Source organism: Sus scrofa, chromosome 8, assembly GCF_054392235.1.
Source record: "Sus scrofa isolate SSC_HxYL_T2T_F1_AM1 chromosome 8, Sscrofa_HxYL_maternal_Yorkshire_Landrace_v2.0, whole genome shotgun sequence".
Classification (NCBI taxonomy): Eukaryota; Metazoa; Chordata; class Mammalia; order Artiodactyla; family Suidae; genus Sus; species Sus scrofa.
In genome coordinates this window covers 131,833,476-131,856,139 of record NC_139390.1, presented here as the reverse complement: position 1 = coordinate 131,856,139, position 22,664 = coordinate 131,833,476, and the positions used below count along the sequence as shown (strand labels likewise).

At 40.1% G+C, this 22,664-nt stretch overlaps 1 protein-coding gene across 2 annotated transcripts in view; it reads right to left on the bottom strand.

The window, feature by feature from the left end:
- Positions 1-21,869, bottom strand: part of HPGDS (hematopoietic prostaglandin D synthase) — a 33,488-nt gene extending 11,619 nt beyond the window's left edge. The window contains exons 1-4 of one of the 2 annotated variants that reach the window (XM_003357079.4): positions 21,839-21,869; positions 14,628-14,769; positions 8,034-8,126; positions 1,408-1,517 (exon numbers count right to left, since the gene is read on the bottom strand). In XM_003357079.4, the coding sequence (XP_003357127.3) occupies positions 1,408-1,517; positions 8,034-8,126; positions 14,628-14,760 (336 nt within the window). In that variant the 5' untranslated portion in view covers positions 14,761-14,769; positions 21,839-21,869. Of the gene's footprint in view, positions 1-1,407; positions 1,518-8,033; positions 8,127-14,627; positions 14,770-19,233; positions 19,304-21,838 lie in introns of those variants that run through there. The other variant, XM_005666983.4, reaches the window with a different exon arrangement.
- Between the last annotated feature and the right edge of the window lie 795 nt (positions 21,870-22,664).

Below are 22,664 nucleotides of genomic sequence, written 5' to 3'. Positions count from 1 at the left end.
CACAGTGTGCAGCACCTTGAAGTGGGATCTCTGTTCCCAGACCAGAGATTGAACCTGGGCAACAATGGTGAAAGCACCAAATCCTAGCCACTAGACCACCAGGGAACTCCCAGCAAAAATGTTTTGAATCCTGGCTGTGGCACTGTGGCATTATAGCCAGGGGTTAAGAACATCGAGTGTGAGAGTGTCTGGAATATGAATTCCTGTGTACAGTTTACCAGCTAAATAATCCTAGGCAAGTTGTTCACACTACATGAAACTGGAAAATGAGGATAACAGCAGTTTCCTTTTTTTTTTTTTTGGCTTTTAGGGCTGCACCCAAGGCATACAGAGGTTCCCAGGCTAAGCATCTAATCAGAGCTACAGCTGCCGACCTACATCAGAGCCACAGCAATTCGGGATCCAAGCCATGTCTGCAACCTACACCACAGCTCACAGCAACACCAGATCCTTAACCCAATGAGCAAGGCCAGGAATCAAACCCGAAACCTCATAGTTCCGAGTCGGATTCATTTCCACTGCGCCATGACGGGAACTCCAACGGCAGTTTCCAAAAGTTAAAGTGAAGATGGCTTGATGAGAAAAGATATGAATACTAGAAATGCGCACCAAGTAAACAAAGGGGTGAGTAAAAGCAGAGGATGGCATCTGGAAAACAGGACTCCAGCTCAAGAAAGACATTCTTGCGATGGCAGGGAGGAGAAGCCCCAGAATGACAGCTACTCCAAAACCTAGACAGCTCTACAAAGAAGGATGGAAATCTCCAAGAAAATAATGGAAATGATACATTACCTGATATCATTTTGACTTTGTGGAAGATTGTACGGTCAGGCTATTGGATAGTGTGGAAGGTTGAGCAATAAAAGTAAAAAGAATTAAGCAAATGAAAAAGGCAGTTACTAATTTAAGGAGGAAAGTGAGAAAGGAAATATAATGAAAGTATACTACAGTCACAGTTCTGCACAATATTTGCACAGGCATACTAATGTAATGACTGAATATTTATTCACCACGAAGTTTTCATATCGGGATTTGGGGGGAAGGGAAATAAAGAGAATGACGATGTAAGAGATAAATTCTCGGAACTACAGTAAGTCTATCAAAACTCTAAAATTAGTGAATCAAAGAAAGCCATACTTACATATCCTATAGAAATATGAATACGTATAAATCCTAAAGAAACAGCTAAAAGTGTTAGGAGAAAGGTTGCGTCTGAGGAAGCGTTCATATGAAGAGATAGGGCTGGGAATCTATGTAGTATTTAGTTTTAACCTTTTTAATGTAATTTGATATTTTAAAACTCTAGGTATGTCATACTTTGATAAAAAGAAACTGTTAAAAGCACCTTACATAATTTTTGGCGAGTGGATATGATTAATGGCAGTAACAGCAAATTGATCACATTACTTTTACATCCTGTTTTTTCTCTGCCCAAGGAAAGCAAGACATGAAATCGTCCAACGTGTCCACAATTGCATCAACTTGACATTGCTCCAAGTCTGTTTTTCCAGCCAAATCTGTGGAATGCAAAGAGCATATTTTATGCCCAAGAATATGCCCAATTTAATTTACTATAGTAAAACTTTTTTTAAAAATACACAATATATTTATATGGTTCAAAAATTCAAAACAAAAAGAAAATATTCCGTGATAATCTATGTGGGAAAAGAATGCGAAAGAGAATGGATGTGTGTACATGTATAACTGGATCTCTCAGTTGTACAGCAGAAATTATCACAACCTTGTAAATCAACTACACTTCAATACTTTTTTTTTAAAAATGAAAAAAAATTCAAAACAATATAAAACAGTATCCAATGAAGACTAACATTTGCCCCGTCCCCATTCACTTCATTTTGCTCCCTTACCCACCTATCATGTTGGTAACCATTTTCATTAGTTTGCATTCTTCCATTGTTTCTTAATGAAAATAACAATATATATCCCACTCAATACATGCCTCCCCCATGTATCCTGGAGATCTTTTCGTTTAAGTCCCGTAAGGGCATTCTTGCCCTTTTTTCAGGTATGTGGGATTTCTTTAAGTGGAAATACCACAGTTTATTTAACTAGCCTCAACTGATTGGTTTTGTTTCCAATCTTTTGTTAGTACAAACAGTAAATAACCTGTACATTCATTACCATTCATCTTGTAGAAAGAATTACTTTTATCTGTACAGATAATTTTTTTCAGCATTTGTTTGCTTCCTGGAAACTATAAATTTAAAATAATAGAGGTGGTTTTTTCCCTTCTTTCCATTCATTGATCATTATTTTGCTAAGGAGTCATTAGTCTTCCTAAATATATTCTCGTTGGCGTCAATTTAAAATGCTTCACCAAAAAAAAAAAAAAAAAAAAGGGAGTTCCCGTCGTGGCGCAGTGGTTAACAAATCCAACTAGGAACCATGAGGTTGCGGGTTCGATCCCTGCCCTTGCTCAGTGGGTTAACGATCCGGCGTTGCCGTGAGCTGTGGTGTAGGTTGCAGACGCGGCTCGGATCCCGAGTTGCTGTGGCTCTGGCATAGGCTGGCAGCTACAGCTCCGATTCAACCCCTAGCCTGGGAACCTCCACATGCCGCGGGAGTGGCCCAAGAAATAGCAAAAAAAGACCAAAAAAATAAAATAAAATAAATAAAATAAAATTGTCTTTTAGTATAGAAGCATTCTAAAATAGGTTGTGTTTAGGCAAAGGAAATCATAAACAAAAAGACAAATATATTGAATGGTAGAAAATATTTGCAAATAATATGATTGATAAGGAACTACTATCAACATATATAAATAGCTTATTGTAAACAACTCAACACCAAAAAGACAAAAACAATTTAAAAATGGGCAAAAAGGAGTTCCCGTCGTGGCGCAGTGGTTAACGAGTCCGACTAGGAACCATGAGGTTGCGGGTTCGGTCCCTGCCCTTGCTCAGTGGGTTAACGATCCGGCATTGCCGTGAGCTGTGGTGTAGGTTGCAGACGCGGCTCGGATCCCGCGTTGCTGTGGCTCTGGCGTAGGCCGGTGGCTGCAGCTCTGATTCGACCCCTAGCCTGGGAACCTCCATATGCCGTGGGAGCGGCCCAAGAAATAGCAACAACAACAACAACAAAAAGACAAAAAAAAATAATAAAATAAAATAAAATTATAAAAAATAAAATAAAATAAAATAAAAATGGGCAAAAGAGGAGTTCCCATCGTGGCTCAGCAGTTAACAAATCCAACTAGGAACCATGAGGTTGCGGGTTCAAACCCTGGCCTCGCTCAGTGGGTTAAGGATCGTGTGTTGCCATGAGCTGTGGTGTAGGTCACAGACGCAGCTCAGATCCTGTGCTGCTGTGACTGTTGTGTAGGCCGGCAGCTACAGCTCGGATTAGACCCCTAGCCTGGGAACCTCCATATGCCACAGGTGTGGCCCTAGAAAAGACCAAAAAATAAAAAAATTAAAATGGGCAAAAGAACTGAACAAATATTTTTCCAAAGAGGAGATGCAGATGACCAAAAGGCACATGAAAATGATGTTCAGCGTTGCTAAGCACTGGGGAAATGCAAATCAAAACCACAAACAGATATCACTACACACTTGTCATCAAACAGAACAAAAATAAGTGTTGGCAAGGATGTGGAGAAAAAGGAACTTATGTACACTGTAGTGGGATTGTAAATTGGTGCAGCCACTGTGATAAGCAGTTTCCTCCTTCCATGGTAAGGAGGTTTCTCAAAAAACTGAAACTAGAACTACTATATGATCTAGAACTTCCACTCCTGAGCATTTATCTGAAAGAAACAAAAACACTAACTTGAAAAGATTACCTGCACCACAATCTTCATTGCAGCATTATTCCAAGTTGGCTAGGTATGGAAGCAACCTAAGTGTCCAGCAACAGATGCAAGTATAAAGAAGATGCGGTATATATACAACACACACACACACACACCCACACACACCATGCAACACTACTTCGCCATAAAAACAAACGAACTTTTGCCATTTGCATCAGTGGTGGACTTGGCATTACTCTGAATGAAATGTCAGACAGAGAAAGACAACACTATGTGACATCACTCATGTGGAATCTAAAAAATACAACAGACTAGTAAATAAAACAGAAAGGAAGCAGACACATATATAGTGAACAAACTAGTGGTTACCAATGGAGAGGGGAAGGAAAGGCAACATAGAGGTAGGGATTAAGACGTACAAACTATTAGGTATAAAATAAGCTACAAGAATATATTGCACAATGTGGGGAATATAGCCAATATTTTATAATAACCATAAAAGGAGTATCACCTTTAAAAATAGTGAATCACTATGTTGTACACATGTAACATATATATGTGATATGATGTACACATGGTACGTCAACTGTGCTTCAGTTAAAAAATAGAGGGAGTTCCCATCATGGCGCAGTGGTTAACAAATCCAACAAGGAACCAGGAGGTTGCAGGTTCGATCCCTGGCCTTGCTCAGTGGGTTAAGGATCTGGCGTTGCCGTGAGCTGTGGTGTAGGTTGCAGATGCGGCTTGGATCCCTCGTTGCTGTGGCTCTGGCGTAGCCAGGTGGCTACAGCTCCAATTAGACCCCTAGCCTGGGACCCTCCATATGCCACAGAAGCGGCCCAAGAAATGGCAAAAAGACAAAAAAAATAAAATAAAAATTAAAAAAAGATTGCTTTTGTACAAATATATAAATTTACTAAAAATAAATGTATACTGGAAATGGGTGAACTGTATGTATATCACACCTCAATGCAGCTGTTACAAGTGAAAGAAAATGCCTTAGTGATATTTTTCTGTAAACTGCATTTTCTCACGTGTGATGTTCAAAGCTTGATTCTCCTCTCTGAGGAGACAAGTTCCTCCAAACTGTATCATAGGTCCTCTTCACTCATTTCATCCTTACTTTGACTTCCGTACTCAGGCTTCAGCTGTCAATTCTATGCAGATGACTTCTTATTCAACACTTTTAGTCCTCAATTCCAGGCCCATATACTTCTTTTAGGATAGTTCTCTGTGTATCCTTTTGGCCCCTGAACTTTCTTCGACAAATCCCAGAACAGAGTTATCATGTCCTACTGTAAACCAGCTCTTCATTCATTCATTCAACAAATAATTACTGGACTCCAACTGTGCATCGGCCCCGATTAGGGCTACAGCAGTGGACAAAAGGGATAAATTCCTTGCCTGCATGGCACCTTTGGCCGACTGGAAAAGACGCAATGAAAAGGACTGCAAGTTACGGAACTCTTTTTAAGAAGAGGAGGATGAAGAGGAAAAAGAAAAGGAGCTATGAGTACAAGGAACTGTGTCCAAGCTGTTATCTGCCTGACCTTACTCTTCTGCTCGAATAGCCTGCCCTTCACATACGCGCATGTCTTCCAGCCCTGTGATGAGTCTGCGTCCACAAACTTTATCATAGTTTCCTCAGTCCTCCTTTTCCATTGCTGTCCGAACTATTGCAGTGACATCCTGCAGTCATGCCAAACAAATACAAAGGAGGGCCAGAATAATCTTCCTGATCTCATAATGATGGTTATGTAGCTTTTCTAAATTAAAAACTTACAAATGAAGTCAGAGAAAGAGAAATACTGTATGCTCTCATTCATATGTGGAATCTTAAAATTGGCTAACAACGAAGTCATTGATACAGAGAATAGATGGTTGCCAGAGGAAGAAGCAGGGCTGGGGGTGGTCAAATGGTTGAAAGTGGTCAAAAGACACAAACTTCCAGTTACAAGATAAAAACGTCCTGGGATGTCAGGTTCAGCATAGTGAGTAGAGCCAATTAATACCGTATCGCATATTTGAAAGTTGCTAAGAGAGTAAATCTTAAAGATTCTCACCATAAAGGGGAAAAAAACCTATAACTGTGTGGTAATGGATGTTAACTAGACCATTTGGCAATATATACATATATTAATCATTATGTCATACACCTGAAACTAAGATAATGTTATATGTCAATTATATCTCAATTAAAAAAAAACCCCTACATTTGCTTAAGGACTGACATCTATACTTTGGATCTTTCTTACCAGATCCCAATCATTTTTCTCTTTCTCTTTCTACTTACCCTCCACCCAGCAAATTTGAGGTTCTTTTCTTTTCCTCCTGCCATTTTTTTCTCTACTTGGAATGTTCCAGCCCAGAGATTCCCAAAGTGGTGCATAAGCATCACCTGGGATATTGGTAAGAGGGCACATTTCCCACCCCAGACCTCTGGAATCACAGTCTCTGAAGTCAAGGCTGAACAATCTGTGTTTTAAGGAGCCTCTAAGCAATCCCAAGGTGTAAAGTTTGAGAAACACCGCTCAAGTCCAAGTCTGTCCCCTGAAATTCTAGGTGTACTTTCAGTCTCAACTCAAATGTCTTTCTCACTTCAAAGTCAGATTTCCATAGACGTTATCTCAATTTCTTCAAAACTTCCAAAAAATTTTGTTGGCTGAAGCATGTGTTAGGGTAATACAAATTTTTGTATTTTTGATGTACATATATTACTTTTGGTCCAAAAGAAAGTCTAGTAATTATGGCCATTTTATTTGTGAGTTAACCAGGTGTCTGTCTGTGGCTTGGGTTGCAGTGGTTGTGGGGGTAGGGGAGAGGATGATAGGGTCAAGAGTGGACCTTGTGAACTCTGCAGATTATTTAAAAAGAAAGAGATTTTAAAAGAAGCCAGTGTAGTTTTTCACTCAAAAAGAGTTTAGGGGAGTTCCCAATGTAGCACAGTGGGTTAACGACTTGGCTCGTCTCTGTAGCATTGGCTGTTAGATCCCTGGCCAGGTGCAGTGGCTTAAGGATCTGGCATTGCTGCAGCTATGGTCACAGATGCAGCTCAGATTAGATCCCTGGCTTGGGGACTTCCATATGCTGCAGGTGTAGCCAAAAAAGGGGGGGGAAAGTGTGTTAGGGGAGTAGAAGGGGAAGCAGAAGACAACAGAGCTTAGGAAAGGGCATCAGGCAAAAACAAGAACTAATTGTCCCTTATTTCTCCTTATTCTCATCACGTTAGCACTTGAGATAACTAAACAATCCAGTAGACAACTGTCCACTCGGAATGCCTCAGATGGCATTTGGTGGAGGCAAGGAAAACTCCTCTTGTATTTTTTTTTTTTTAAGCATGATTAGAATGAGGGACATTGGGTACATGATTTGAATACTTTTTTTTGGCCACACCCACACATATGGAAGTTGCTGGCCAGGGATGGAGTCTGAGCCACAGCTGCAACCACCAACACTGAATCCTTAGCCCACTGCCACTGAGCTGGGGATCAAACCTGCGCTGCCAGAGATGACACCGGGATCCTTAACCCACTGCACCGCAGCAGGAACTCCAACATTGTGTACATGACATGATTTTATTTATTTATTTTTTTTGTCTTTTTTGTCTCTTTGTCTTTTGTTGTTGTTGTTGTTGTTGCTATTTCTTGGGCCGCTCCCGCGGCATATGGAGGTTCCCAGGCTAGGGGTTGAATCGGAGCTGTAGCCACCGGCCTACGCCAGAGCCACAGCAACGAGGGATCCGAGCCGCGTCTGCAACCTACACCACAGCTCACGGCAACGCCGGATCCCTAACCCACTGAACAAGGGCAGGGACCGAACCCACAACCTCATGGTTCCTAGTCGGATTCGTTAACCACTGCGCCACGACGGGAACTCCAATGACATGATTTTAATAGTGAGTTGTTTCAACCTCCCTATTCCATATGTATTTCCTATTAATTTTCTGATAACTTAAATGATAACTTCTGATAAATTAATCTGATAAAATAAGCATGCTAGCAAAAGCTTGGGTTCAGACATATCTGTCCAATTTTTCAGCTAAATTTCAATAACAGCTTGGAGACAAGGTAATATAAAGTTGTCTAGAGAACTCAGGGATGATTAAAATGATAGAGATGGTATATTTATACATCTCTGGCATTTAATCCCATTCTCCTTTGCACTATATTTAATCCCATTAAATGACAAAGTTACTTAATGATTACTGAATACATACCATGTATTTAAGTTATCAAAAAAACCTTAAACACAAATACATTACCTGTATTTTTGGCCAAATATCTTGCTATTGCTAGGCTCTGGTGAAGGTTAAGTCCATCAACTTCCAAAATGGGGATTTTGCCAAATGGAAGAGCTTAAAATAAAACGAGCAAAGAATCAACTTCCAGAACAAAATCAAGTTATAATATTTATATTTTAGTGGTAATTGTGTAAAAACAAAGCACGACAGTAACATTACAGAATTCTTTATTTATTTATGTTTTTGTCTTTTACAGCTGCGACCTACACCACAGCTCACAGCATTGCTGGATCCTTAACCCACTGAGCGAGGCCTCATGGATACTAATCGGGTTTGTTACTATTGAGCCACGATGGGAACTCTCAAAACACCATCTTTTTGAAAGCATATACTTAGCCAAATGAATTAATCACAATTTTCCCAACCAATGCCTTAGTTTTAAATACATAATTATTTTGGAGAGAGGGAAAAGAAAAAAGGGCCACTTATAATCCTATGACCCTAATAAAACTACTACAATCAACTTTCAAATAAATGTCTTTAGTATGCACTAAATAAGTACAAGATGAACTATGGTTCAGCTCGGTAATGACACCATCTTTGAGTACTTACTCATAAGTGTGCCAAGTACTCTTCTAGGTGTCTGAGATACTGCGGTGAAAAAAAACAGAGTGCCCAATAAAGCTGACATGAATTGTAATGCCTTCTTTGAAGCAAAGTATATGACGTCTCTAGTATCTGTGGGGAAGGAGAGAGCTTCCTTTGTGCTGGGCATTGTACCAAACATGTGACATGCCCATTGGGTCTCCTGATACTTACAAAAACCCTATGAAGTAGGTATTAACTACAATTTCATTTTGTAAAGGAGGAAATGAGATGAAGAGAGGTTATGTAAATCGTCCAGATCTCACACCTGGTAGAGATGAGATCCAACCTGAGGTCAGCTGGAACTCTTGCTCAGCTGTTTTCTAGCTCTAAGAGCCATGTTCTGAGAAAGATATTAAAAATCAGAGCAAGCCAAGAAGATGGTATCCAAGTGAGAGAGGTGTCTGAAAACCACCTTATGTTCTGTTGGCCAAAGAACGTCATGCTCTTCCCTAAAGGAGACAGAACGAACCAAGTGGGACATAAAAGCTCACCTCCAAGATGGCACTGCTAACATATGGAAGAAGAATCTTACTTATTCTGACTATCTGTAAAATGCAGAACAAGAACCAAAAAGTAATTTTTTTTTTTTTGGTCTTTTTTTGCCTTTTCCAGGGCCGCTCCCGCAGCATATGGAGGTTCCCAGGCTAGGGGTCTCATCAGAGCTGTAGCCGCCGGCCAATGCCAGAGCCACAGCAATGCAGGATCCGAGCCTTGTCTGCGACCTACACCACAGCTCACGGCAATGCCCGATCCTTAACCCACTGAGCGAGGCCAGGGATTGAACCCACAACCTCATGGTCCCTAGTCAGATTCGTTAACCACTGTGCCCCAATGGGAACTCCCAAAAAGTAATTTTTAAAAGGGCAGATTTTAATTCAAGATGAAGAATAATCCTGCTACCATTGGGACTATTGTCAGTGGAACGTGTTTTCTTAGGAGATGGTAAGCTTTCAGCTACTGGAAGCATTCGAGCCAAAGTTGGGATCATTGCCAACAGTTGTTAATATTGCGCTGCATCTAACAAGAAGAAATTTAAGAAGACAGATGCTAAGTCCTTTATTTGGTTCCAGAAAAATAATTTCAGGGTGTTGGAGTTGTAACTTAACAGGAACCACCTGTCAAAAAGCTTTAAGAGATTTAGTGATGCTGAATGTAAGGCCTCAGTGTGATATGGATGCCAAAAGAGCTACTGTGATCTTGGTAAAATGTCTTAGAATAATGTTTAGACTTGTGCCAGGAGTGATTGTCCCATTGTGCTCTGGGCTGTTCTTAGGCCTGGAACATTGTGTTTCCCCACAGGCACCACACGTAAAATAGCAGGCATGGTCTAACAGGAGCTTGTTCTACTTGGGTGGTGAGGAAATCCAAACCAGGGGAAATAAATGGAACACTCCAGAAAGAGGAGAGAGTTGTCCCTTGGACCTAGATGTGACTGCAGATCTGAGATAGTCCATGGGAAAGGTATCTAAATCAAATAGAAGAATCGGGAGTTCCCGTCCTGGCTCAGTGGTTAAAGAACCCGACGAGTATCCATGAGGATTCAGGTTTGATTCCCTGGCCTCGATCAGTGGGTTAAGGATCTGCTATGGCCATGAGCTGTGGTGCAGGTCATAGATGAGGTTCACATCCCACGTTGCTATGGCTGTGGTGTAGACCAGCAGCTGTAGCTCTGATTTGACCTGTAGCCTGGGAACCTCCATATGCTGTGGGTGTGGCCCTAAAAAGCAAAAAAAAAAAAAAAAGTCCAAGACCCATGTGTCAAAGCCACATGGAGGTAGATTTCAATTCTGTGTAAGGGAGATACTTTTAAAAGTTCTCCTCCCTCTCCTTTCTGTTCTCTCTTCACAGAATTTCAGAGATGTTAGACCTCCTAAACTGAATGATTTTCAGTTTTCCTTATTTTTTCCTCTCATTTTTCCCATTATATTTTCTGAGGGGTTTACTTACTTTTCATCATTTTATCAGTTTGCTTCAAGAACTTTTTGTCTCCAACTATTCCTTTTGGAGTATAGAATTTCTTCTCTTTTCTCTGAGGATTTTATAGTTTTGAAGTTTTTTTTTTCCTCGCTACATCATCTTGACATCTTCAGAGGTGTTTGGTTTCAGGTCTGCATTATATTAGAGGCTTTTTTCAAATATAGATTAACTTTGGACTTGCCATTCTTTTTTTTGGTCTTTTTGGTCTTTTTGGCATTTCTAGGGCCCCTTCTGCGGCATATGGAGGTTCCCAGGCTAGGGGTCTAATCAGAGCTGCAGCCGCTGGCCTACGCCAGAGCCACAGCAATGCGGGATCCGAGCCGCGTCTGCAACCTACACCACAGCTCACGGCAACGCCGTGATCCTTAACCCACTGAGCGAGGCCAGGAATTGAAACTGCATCCTCATGGATGCTAGTCAGGTTTGTTATCCTCAGAGCCGCGACAGGAACTCTTGGTCCATCCTCTCTTAGTCTTAGAGTTCCGGCTGTGGCACAGTGGGTTAAAGATCTGGCATTGCTGCTCCAGTGGTATAGGTCACAGGTGCAGTTTGGATTCGATCCCTGATCTGGGAACTTTCATATTGCCATAGGGGTGGCCAAAAAAGGAAAAACAACAAAGTAGTGTCCATGCTTCTAACTGGGAAAAAGGGATCTTGTGGTCACGATGTTTCTTCATATTCTTCCAGGCAATCCTTTATCAGCGGCTCTTAAAGTTATCTTTTGCAACCAATTCCTGATCCTTTTGGGGGAATCTTTGGAGCAATTCAGCTTGCTGCTTCTCCTCCAGGAAGGATTATATTTAAGCATTACTGGCTTACTAAATCACCTTAACATTCTTTGACTTGCTGTCTAGATTCCAGAATTTTGTGCTATCATTTTCAAGGTTAATTTCTCAGTCCTTGGGGTGGGGTAGGGGTGCCTTCAAAAAAAAAACGCTTTAATGTTAACAAAGAAGAGAGAAGATATAAACACATTTGCACAACGATATTCGAGATGATAGCAGAGGGGGTGGTCATACCGAGTTTCAAACTCCAGAGAGCCTTCCTAAGTTGGAAAGAAGTCCAGATAAAATCTGTAATAGAAACTGTTTTCCAACTTCTATTATTAGCTTTTTTAAAATCAAAGTAATAAAATCTTGACTTTTCAGCTAGATCGTCGGTCACCCACAATAAAGTTAATGTTTCCCAGTTTCCTTTGTAGTAACAGATGACCTGTGACTAAATTATTTCCAAAAGAATATAAGCAGAAGTGATGTGTGAAACTTTATGGTTATGCTATTAAAAGGAAGAAAGGTGTTCTTTTTTCTCTTTTATGCTTCCTGGGAGCTAGAATATGGAAGGAGAGTGAAGTGGTTACATTGTGTAAATAAGAACGCACTATGGGTGACAGAGGAACAGAAAAGAAGGAACCTCATCTTTGAGAACTTCATGGAACAGAACTGGGATACTGACCTGGGCTTTTCTGCAAAAAAAAAAAAAAATAAATTTATATCCTCTTTCAGCCATTTTTGTGTTGGGTGTCTGCTAAAACATTTAACAGCTATTTTAATCATCACTAACCTTAAGATCCCTTTCAACTCCAAGAATCTATGAAAATATTAAGAAAATACAGTAATTGCATTTTAATAACAATACAGTAGGGTATGAGGAATTCAAAGAACTTTTATCTAAAAATATAAAAGGCAGAATTCATTATATGTACTATCTTCACAGCTTGCTACCTATCTTAATTAATGGATAAAATTAATATTCACCTACTTTTGGTTCACAGAATTGAAAAGCTCATGTACACATTCTGGTATCAGAAGAAATGCTTAGATATTAATAGGAAAGTTTCAGAAGAACAGGAAATAAGATATTATATCCCATCAGAGAGGAGTTCTCTGATAAGATAAAGAGTAGTTAAGGGTGATGACTTTTAACGAATTCACGATTCCCAAAGTCATGAGGCAATATTTATTGTTAAAATAATTATCGTTGTTGGCATTATCTAATGCAAACAGTTTGAACCACAGCATCAAATGGACCTGGGTGGAAAAATTAGCTGAACCTTGCTAGGGCTGTGAACCCGGGAAAATTACCTAAACTGTGTGCTTCAGTTATCCCGGCTACACAATAGAAACAATACATCCCACATAGATATGCTAGAAAAATTAAATGAAACGGGGTCTCCAGAGTATCTCCAAGTGCTGTCACTCTACACGTACTCGATAGTTTCCTTCAACCTCATCTTTATGTGAATTTTTAATAATCTAGTCATAAAAATAACTTTAGACATAACATTTAGCATCTCTAGGTAACATGGCAAGCATCTAGAAGATGACTTACAACTTACAGGTGTTTGTTTTGTGAATAATACTTCTTTTTCCTTTTTTTTTTTAAGTGCTTTTTTTCTTTTTCTTTCTTTTTTTTTTTTTTTTTTTTTTTTGGCAGATCCCAGAGTGCGTGAAGTTCCTGGGCCAGAGATTGAACAGGGATTGAACCCAAGCCACAGCAGTGACAATGCCGGGTCCTTAACCCACTGCGCCACAGAGGAACTCCCTCAGCTGTCCCCCTTTTTTTCTTGTTAGGGCCACACTCGTGGCATATGGAGGTTCCCAGGCGAGGGGCTGAATCAGAGTTGCAGCTGCTGGTCTACACCACAACACCACCAGATCTGAGCAGAGTCTGCAACCTACACCACAGTTCACGGCAACATCAATCCTTAATCCACTGAGCAGGGCCAGGGAGCAAATCCACATCCTCATGGATACTAGTCGGGTTCCTTACACTGAGTCACAATGGAACTCCCTACTGTATAATATTCCTCAATTCTTCCTTATTGTCCTGTGTGCTAAGTAGCTTTTTTTTTTTTTTTTTTTTTTTTGTCTTTCTGCTATTTCTTGGGCCGCTCCCGGGGCATATGGAGGTTCCCAGGCTAGGGGTCCAATTGCACCTGTTGCTACCGGCCTACGCCAGAGCCACAGCAACGCGGGGTCCGAGCCGCCTCTGCAACCTACACCACAGCTCGCGGCCAACGCCGGATCGTTAACCCACAGAGCAAGGGCAGGGACCGAACCCGCAACCTCATGGTTCCTAGTGGGATTCGTTAACCACTGCTCCACGATGGGAACTCCGTAGCATGTTTTCACTGGGCTCCTGCCTAACTGTAAATTTGTTTTTTTCTCTGATCAAATAGACCCCAGTTTCAAACAGACCCTAGTTTTGTTCAAGGTATCCATCCCTCTCTCACCCACTCATAAGCTTCATGAAAATTCCTTCCATCCTCGGCTTCAGACTTGGATTCGATGTCCTAAGGTTCTTGCCACCTCCTTGCAAGATTGGCTCAGAAATGAACACATGACCCAACTTGAGCCAGTGAGACACGAGCGGTTTGCTGAGGTCTTCTGGGAAAGTTTCTCCTCATTCCTCTGGCAGCACTTAGGTATGCAGTGCTTTCTCTTATAGCCGCTCCGTATTGCTGCTCCACGCTGTAAGGAGGGGTTGCAGCAACATATTGCTACTGGCTGCATGGTGCAGTCAACACACAGAGGAGGAAAAATGGATAAAGTCAGCGGTTGAAACCTGGCCTACTTCCAGATTTCCAGTTATGTGATACAACTCATTTCTTTGTTATTTAAGCCATTGGAGCTTCGTTTTCTGTTAGAGCAGCTTATCAGATCCATTGTACAAACGTTATTGATATCTGAGCAAGCCCATCTAATTCCAGTGGTCAAAAGTTTGACCTCAGTATCTCTCCATTTCAGCTCTTCTGATAGAGAGCTTCGTGTTGGGTAATTTTTAGATGCTCCTTCTGTCAGGTTTGAGTTTTCACCTCAAATAGGACGTTTCCTGAGTCACATAGCATTTATTTAACTCATCTGAACTGATGCTTCTCAATGTAAAGCTACATGAGATTTGAAAACATTTTTCTTTTTCCTGAGGAAGACAAAAGGTTCTGGAAACATTTTACCTACATGCATTTCCATGCACTATTTTTATGCTACTTACTTGGCTTGATTTGGGGCCAATCAGCTTGTTCTATTCTGTGGTCTTCATACTTTATGTCCAAATATGCAAATATATAACGAATAATTTCTGCTCTCCCCCTCATATTAAAATAAGTGAGTTTGTAGTTTGGCATGGTGTGATTCTAGAAAGAGAAAAATAGAGGGATTATTTTAACAGCCCTCTAGAGATGTTTCCACATTTTTCTTGGCAGACTTTTTGAAAACTTTATGGCATCTTCTGAGATAACCGGAGGTATTAGAGAATATTTCAAAACCAGAATTATAAATCACTAGCCTAATAACACACGGGGAAGACTTGAGAGAAATAAGAGCATCACTGTCTCCCTTTAAAAACCAGCTGGAACATTCCTGTGAAATAACCAAATTCAAGCTTTATTTATAAAAGGATATCAGAGTAAAGTAAAAGGATTTCGGAGTAAGAGTGTATCTATATGCCAACCTGCAGAGGAGAAAGTCAAAAATTTTCCATTTTAAGATATTTTTGTCCTGCCTTCAGCCAGTTGTAATGAGTGGTGGTTGACATTTGGTTTGCTGTTTGCTTTGGTGACACAGCTGAGTGTGTGAGGACAGCTGGGTAAGGATTGCAAGGGCAGGGTACATGTAAGAGGCATGTGAACCGGCCATGTCAACCTGTCATCCCCTCTCTTTCCTTCTCTGCTGCTTTTCCCCTTAGGCGTCAAGGGCTTGGGGAATTTTTGCTCGCTTCTCTTGTGCTACATCCATGCTCCAAAGAATTTATTGGGTTGCGTGTACCATACAAACATACCCCTTCGTGGGGACATCTGCTGGGATGGGACAATGGTGAGCATCGTTCTTTATTCCCAAGGAAGGAAGAAAGCCAACTTTCCTTACATTTGAGAAAGTTTCCTCATGCTGACCATATTGGTTAGATGGAGGTCATTAGGATTTTCTGAGTATTCTGTAATCTGTATCATTTCATTTCCACTGTTTCATAGACAGTTAATGATAAGCACTAAAGTAGAATGCATTATCATTTTCTAATGATTAGCCAACTGTGAACGAAACATTTCCATTTGAAATTCAGTTCTTTCCCTTAGTTTCACATACCTTTGGGCTAGTCAACAAAATCTCTCTGAAGTTCAAAGCCCACTTTTCGTAAACAGATATACAGTTAGGGATTTGGGAATTTAATGAGGTAACACATGGAAAGCATTCAGCACAATGCAATAATACTGAATTCATTCTATAGTCAAGAATAATCACCATAAATACAGCACATGGAAACCTATATAATAATGATCGTAATTAAATAAAAATGGTAAATCAAGTTAAAAGTAGTCAGTGTAAGCAGTTTGTTCTCTACTAAGGAAGTCTTTCAGAGAAATTAATGGAATATTCAAGAAAAAGAAAAGTTGGGCTCAAGTCACAAAACAAAGTTTCATCTGAAATCACATCACATAAAAGATCGACCACACATCATAAAAATCTAGATTGCCAAGCTCATATCTCAAGTGTCTATCTGTGGAGAGATGACCGGAAATAACTGTCGGATTGCCTATCTAGACCCCCTCAGGGTCCAGGAAGTGAAGGTGATAGCAATTATGAACCTTTTGCTCTGGGCCTGAGTTTTCCACATCTAGATGCTGGGGGGGGGGGTGCTCCCCCTTTTTTTTTTCGGCACTGCCTGGAGCATCCAGGCGTCCTCAGGCCAGGAGTTGAAACTGAGCCACAGTAGTGTCAATGCCAGATCCTTAACGACTAGGCAACCAGGGAATTCCAAGGTGCTGCTCCTTGTAAGAGACAGAGTCACCTAAACCACCCTGTGTCCTGCCCACTCAGATTAACCAGGCAAGCCCCTACCCAAGCGAAGTGTGGCACATATCAGCATGTGAGGGAATATTGTCTGCAGACAGAATTCACCAGACTAGACGAATGAAAATTCCAACATTTATAGCCCCAAACTCCTTTGGGGGAGAAATGCGCATATGGAAAGTTCAAATGAAGTGCCCATCAAAACAAGGAGACTGTTTTCCAGGTTTCTTAGAAATGCCAAACTTAGAAATAATGGGAAAGATGGAACACAAAAACAAATAAAAAGACAGTAAGTTTCCTTCAGAAAAAGAAACCATTTTACATGATCAGAGTAAAGGGAACCCTCTTATGTAGGAAGTAAAAAGCATAATTTTACAATTCCTTGGTCTATTGGTTTTAAATCTTAAGAACGAATATAGTCTTCAGAGTGGAAAAAGTATCATTCTTGGCTGCAGTTTTTATTTGAAAATCATTTTACACAAAATTTTTAATTGATTTCTATGCTGGTCAATGCTTCCAAAAGAAACAATGTATTTTTTTTCTTATAAACATTATAGGTGTAAATAGAATCATCTAGGTCCATATAATCAGCATTAAAAATTAAACATGACCTTTTCTCAATTGGCCAAATACCACATAATTGCACATGAAAATGAAGGAGTTGTTTTGTTGATAATTTGCAATACTCATGTAGTGTATTTTGCTCAAGTAAAGAAGACATTTAAAAATTCTTAGCACAGGTTGCTAGCTGTCTACTCTGTAAATAGATCTTTCAGATTTGGCACAGGCCCATGAACCGCTGACAAATGCTTATTTTTCCTTCTAGAACATCTTTTCAGCAGTCATAACTCATTAATCCAACTGTACTTGCAATCACATTTCTGTAGTTACCTGCCTGGTTATGTTTTCTCCTGAACAAGAGTCTGGTTTCTTGATTTTTACAGGATATATGTGCACATTTTATAACATGGAAAATAAGTCCTAAAGGCAAAAGCTGTTGGAAATATTTACTGGCTCTAAAAACCCTTCCTGTGTTTTATAAGCTTTTGCATAAAAACTAACAGGAGGGATTCCAAGTAAATGTTTCAATGGCCAAGGAAAACAGATAAGGAAATTTAGAGTAGTCTAAAGATAAGTCTAGAGGATAGTGTCTAGAATATATTTTTACCCCTCGTAGCATTTAGCAATATTATCAGTTACATTGATCTCACTTTGTTAAAGCCTTTATGTCATAAGGATGATGAACTAAAGGAAGAAGTTAAAACATATCCCCACCCCCACAAAAGGATGCACTGAGGAACAAGTAGGTAGACCCGTGGAAGGGAATTCGTGGTTTTAGAGTTAGCGCTGCCAGGAAGTTCCCAGGCTAGGGGTTGAATCAGAGCTGCAGTTGCCCGGCGACACTACAGCCACAGCGACGTGGGATAGAGCCACATCTATGCCACAGCTTGAGGCACTGCCAGATCCTTAACCCACTGATTAAGGTAGCAGATTGTACCCACATCCTGCATCCTCACAGACTATGTCAGGTTCTTAACCCACTGAGCCACAACAGGAACTCTGGTATTTGTTGAAAAAAAAGAAAAAAGAGACTAAGAAGAAAGAGGGAGAAGGATAGTGGGAACCTAGCAGAGTGAGAGTCCCAGCTTTGTGTGATCTGATTGGACTCAAATTCTCCAGATCATGTTCTTCAATAAACCTATTCTGCTGCAGGGACAAAAAAAGTGAAAAATTACATAAAACGAAAATCTAAAGTTAGAATTAAGGCTAGAACTTTGCCTGGCCAAATGGATAGAAACAAAATGCCATGAGCTAGACTCAGAATTCTGAGAGAGGCCACAGCCAGCCAGGAGCTTAGTCTTCACAATAAAGAGGAATAAAAATCTTTCACACAAGAAGTTCCCTGTAGTACAGTGGGTTAAAGAGGTGGTGTTGTCTCTGTTGTGGTGAGGGTTTGATCCCTGGCCCAGGAATCTGACCATACCCGGAGCATGGCCAAAAAGGTAAAAAAAAAAAAAATCCTTCACACAAGATAAGAGGCTGGAGGGATGTACTGCTTGCAGCTAGAGCCTGCAGGCTTTTCTATAAAATACTTAAAAAGGGTCAAATTACAAACCTCCAGTAAAGCTGATTCAGAGGAGAATATATGGGAGTCACAAATAATTAAAATTACAAATAAAAGGGGGTTATAACAGCAGATAAAGTAGATCATTAAAAATCATAAGCTCGGAGTTTCCTGATGGCCTACTGGGTTAAGGACTTGGCTTGTCAAGGTTGGATCCCTGGCCTGGGAACTTCCACATGCCACGGGCACAGATGCAAAAGAATATATATCATAACACTACAAATAACTGTCACTGAATGTGAAGACTTAAATGGATACATTGAGAAACACATAAACTAATACAATCAGATCAAGAGATACTGAAAGTTTGCATTTAACAAGGGGAAGAAATTGGAATTGGTAATTAGTCACACCCTTAAATGATACCAGACCCAGCTGATTTTACAGGTGCATCTTACTGAATCCTCAAGGAAAAGATAATCCTTATCTGCTATAAGTAGTTTCAAAGAATAGAAAAACAGAAAAAGTGTGAAGATGTTAAAAGAGGAATATCACCTATAAATAAAGATATAAACATCCAAGTAACTTATTAGCTACTCAAATTTAGTAGGGTATAAAAGGAAATTCAATGTAATGTTGACTGTACCCCACAGCCCTGCAAACCTTGTAGTTGCCCAGCCTCGAGACCAAGGAAAGAACCCGAAGACAACGACAGATACGTCAACGGATATTGGAGGGCGGATCTTACATGTCTGAGGTGAAAGGTCCTGGAGCAACACCCCACTGTGCACAGCAGACCCCAAGCAGGATGCGGCAACCAGTCCCACTACTATTTATAGTGGGAAGACGCTACCATTTATAGGGCGAATTGACAACAGGTTGGCTCATCACTTACCAGGGAAAGCAGCAGCAGGGACAGGGGCAAGCGCATAGGCAGTTACTAATTAAGCCCTATAATTAAGAGAATTGGATGGTCATGTGAGTGAATCAGGGCCTGGTGGAGCAGGGGGTGTACAGAGAGCCAGACAACAGCCATCTTGAGTGGCCTGACATACATGTAATGACAGGACAGGGTTTATCCTAGGAATGCAAGATGTTTCAACCCCAAAACATTGATCTGTATAATATAGTATATAATATACCCTATGTTATATGCTAATATAACATTTATCTGTATAATATGATTTTCTTTTTTTTGTCTTTTCAGGGCCGCACCCATGGCATATGGAGGTTCCCAGGTTAGGGGTCCAATCGGAACTGTAGCTGCTGGCCTATACCACAGACACAGCAACGCAGGATCCGAGCTGAGTCTGCGACCTACGCTACAGCTCACGGCAACGCCAGATCCTCAACCCACTGAGCAAGGCCAGGGATCGAACCTGCAACCTCATGGTTCCTAGTCAGATCCGTTAACCTCTGAGCCATGATACGAACTCATCTGTATAATATGATAGTTAATATATATACTATAATATATTCATCTGTATGTTTGTTATACAAACATTCATCTGTATAATTATACTGTATAATATACTAATATACTGATAATATATCTGTATAATATATATGTATATTTTTCAGTAGATTAAAAGAGAAAACCCATAAGCCATATTATCTTCTCAATGGGTGCTAGATTAATAATAAAATTAATCATTAATTTGTGGTCAAAACCCTCAAAAAACAAAATAAAACTCTTTAGCAAACTGGGAACGGAAGAAAAACTTCCTTAATCTAATAGAATCTTTACAAAAACATAGAGCAGACGTTATACATAATGGGGGACCAAAATGGAAGCATTTTCATCGGCATCAGGAATAACAAGAAGCTCCCTGGTACCCTTACTCTTCAGCATGGTCCTAAATGGCCTGGATAATTCACGAAGGTCAGATAATGATAAATAACCTATGTAAGGAATGGGAAGAAAGAGACAAAGTTGCCCTTATCTGCAATCAACCCAAGGGACTCTACAGATGAACCTGATTCTAAGTTTCAAGTGGAAATGCTAAGGACCAAAAGAGCCAAGAAAAATTAGGAGAAAAGAAGGTGAGGACATGACCTACCAACGAGCAAGACATGGATGGGCAAAGCCCTGTAATAACAGCAATGTGATGTTCAGGGCTGGATATAGGGAGGTGCAGAGCCTCCCAGAATAGAACCTCAGATATACAACAGACAAGGTATTGCAGTGGGGCATGAAGGAACTGGACTAAAGTGGTGCAGAGATAAAGGAGGAAATATATGCATAATTAGACCCCGACTTCACCTAATACACAGAAATAGCACCCAGGTGGATTGTAGACCTAAATGGGTTTGATTGGCCTTGACAAACTCCAGTATCAGGCAGATTTCTTATCTCCTGTCAGCTTCCTTTCTGAGCCCTGCCACTTTTGTTCTGGGTTGGGAACCTCATGTAGAGAAAGCTGCATATATTTTCTGAAATGATATAGAAACAAGAAGTAAAATGTTTGATCCTCCTTAAGGATCTTCTTTACACCTAAAAACCAACCACCTGTTTCTTTCCACATCAAAGAAAGTTATGTAAAGTTCTTAATTCAACAGATAAATAAAATGCTTACTTAGACTGCTGTTTGAAAAGGAAAATCTACAGTTTCTCAAAGAACATATGAATGGATGACGAACAAACACCCTGGATAGAACCTTTTACAAAGGAACTCATGAACATAGCCATTAAGTGCAAAAGAAAATACAGCATTTAATATATGCGAAACCTGCTTAGAAGTTAAGTATCTTACATAGAATATAATCATGTTCTTGAAACATTTTACCTTGGATATTTCCTTTCTCCTAGGTTTATAGATCTTTTTATTTTATGTAACACCAATGCATTCCAACGATTAACAACAACAAAATATAGGAATATTTCATCCCAGAGGCAATTTTAAAGCAATCATCAAAAACACAAACTACCATAATAAAACCATTTAATTTTAACTAAGCCTATATTCTAACTTTTATATTGCTGTAAAAGCACAGTAAAATCCAGTCTCAAAAATTTTAGTCTCTGCCAGAAAAGGGATAGCAATCCAAACTCAACTTTCTGGCAAAGGAAGCTAGTATTCAAATATTTTTTTTAATGTACGTTAAAAATTTCAACAGAAAATTGAAAAAAAGCAAAACAAAACCCAGTTTTCAGAGTAATTTTGATGGATAGAAACCTTAAAAATAAGGGATTAAGTATTAACTATTTTATGGTTCAATCCCAAAACAGGTCACAAGACAAAACAGGTCACTCAGACATGTGCAGAATATGATAGTGATAAAAATAAACCCTAAATTGAAGAGCGAAGGCTGTCTCTTCTCTGATCTTTGTATAGATCAATCATAGCACTTACTTGGGCTGTATCTCTGTGGAGTTCTAGTATCTTCTCTGCCTTCACATGTGACTGCATCTCGGCTTTATATGATGAGTAAGACAGGGTCACCAGCCAATGGGAGAAAAGGTGACTTACTTCCACACAAGTCTCTTCCTTCATTTCTTAGATGAAATAAGCCTGCAAAAAAAGTGCAACTCTGCAAAGACTTCTCGTTATTCTTGGCATTTTATAGGATCTCTGTGTATAACTAACCTAAAATATTTGCATGCGGTTGGTAAAGCCGAAGTTATAGGTACTGAAGTAGCCTATTGCTTGCTACATGGTTTTGTTTTTTTGTTTTGTTTTGTTTAAGTCTTAGAACTCTAGGCCCCTGGAGCAAAAGAAGACATGAAGTCAAGAAAATCCGCTTGGTGGATGTATACAGACTTGCTTTCTCACTTCACTAGATCTCCTTGGCAAGTGCTTGACCCACCACCTCCTCACCAGAAACCTCCTCAAACAGCCTCATCCTTTCTGTGCTCTGCTGTGTTTATTCCTCACAGTTTTGGACGACATACTGTATATTGTTTGATTTCATCCTCCTCCTGTGCAATGTCAGCTCCACAAGGGCAGGCACTTCATTGCTGAGCTTACGGCTGTGTCTTCAGTATCCATAGGAGTGCCAGGTGCACCTGTAAGCGCTAAGAGAATCTTGATGAATGAATGACTCCAGTTTAATCTCGCTATCCAAAACTGTATTCCCTTTTTTGTATCCTCTGACTGCAGTGCTATCCTAACTGAACACTCATCAACCAGAGTCAGGTGACTAACGTTGCTATTGTCGATTACACAGTCCATGTACTAA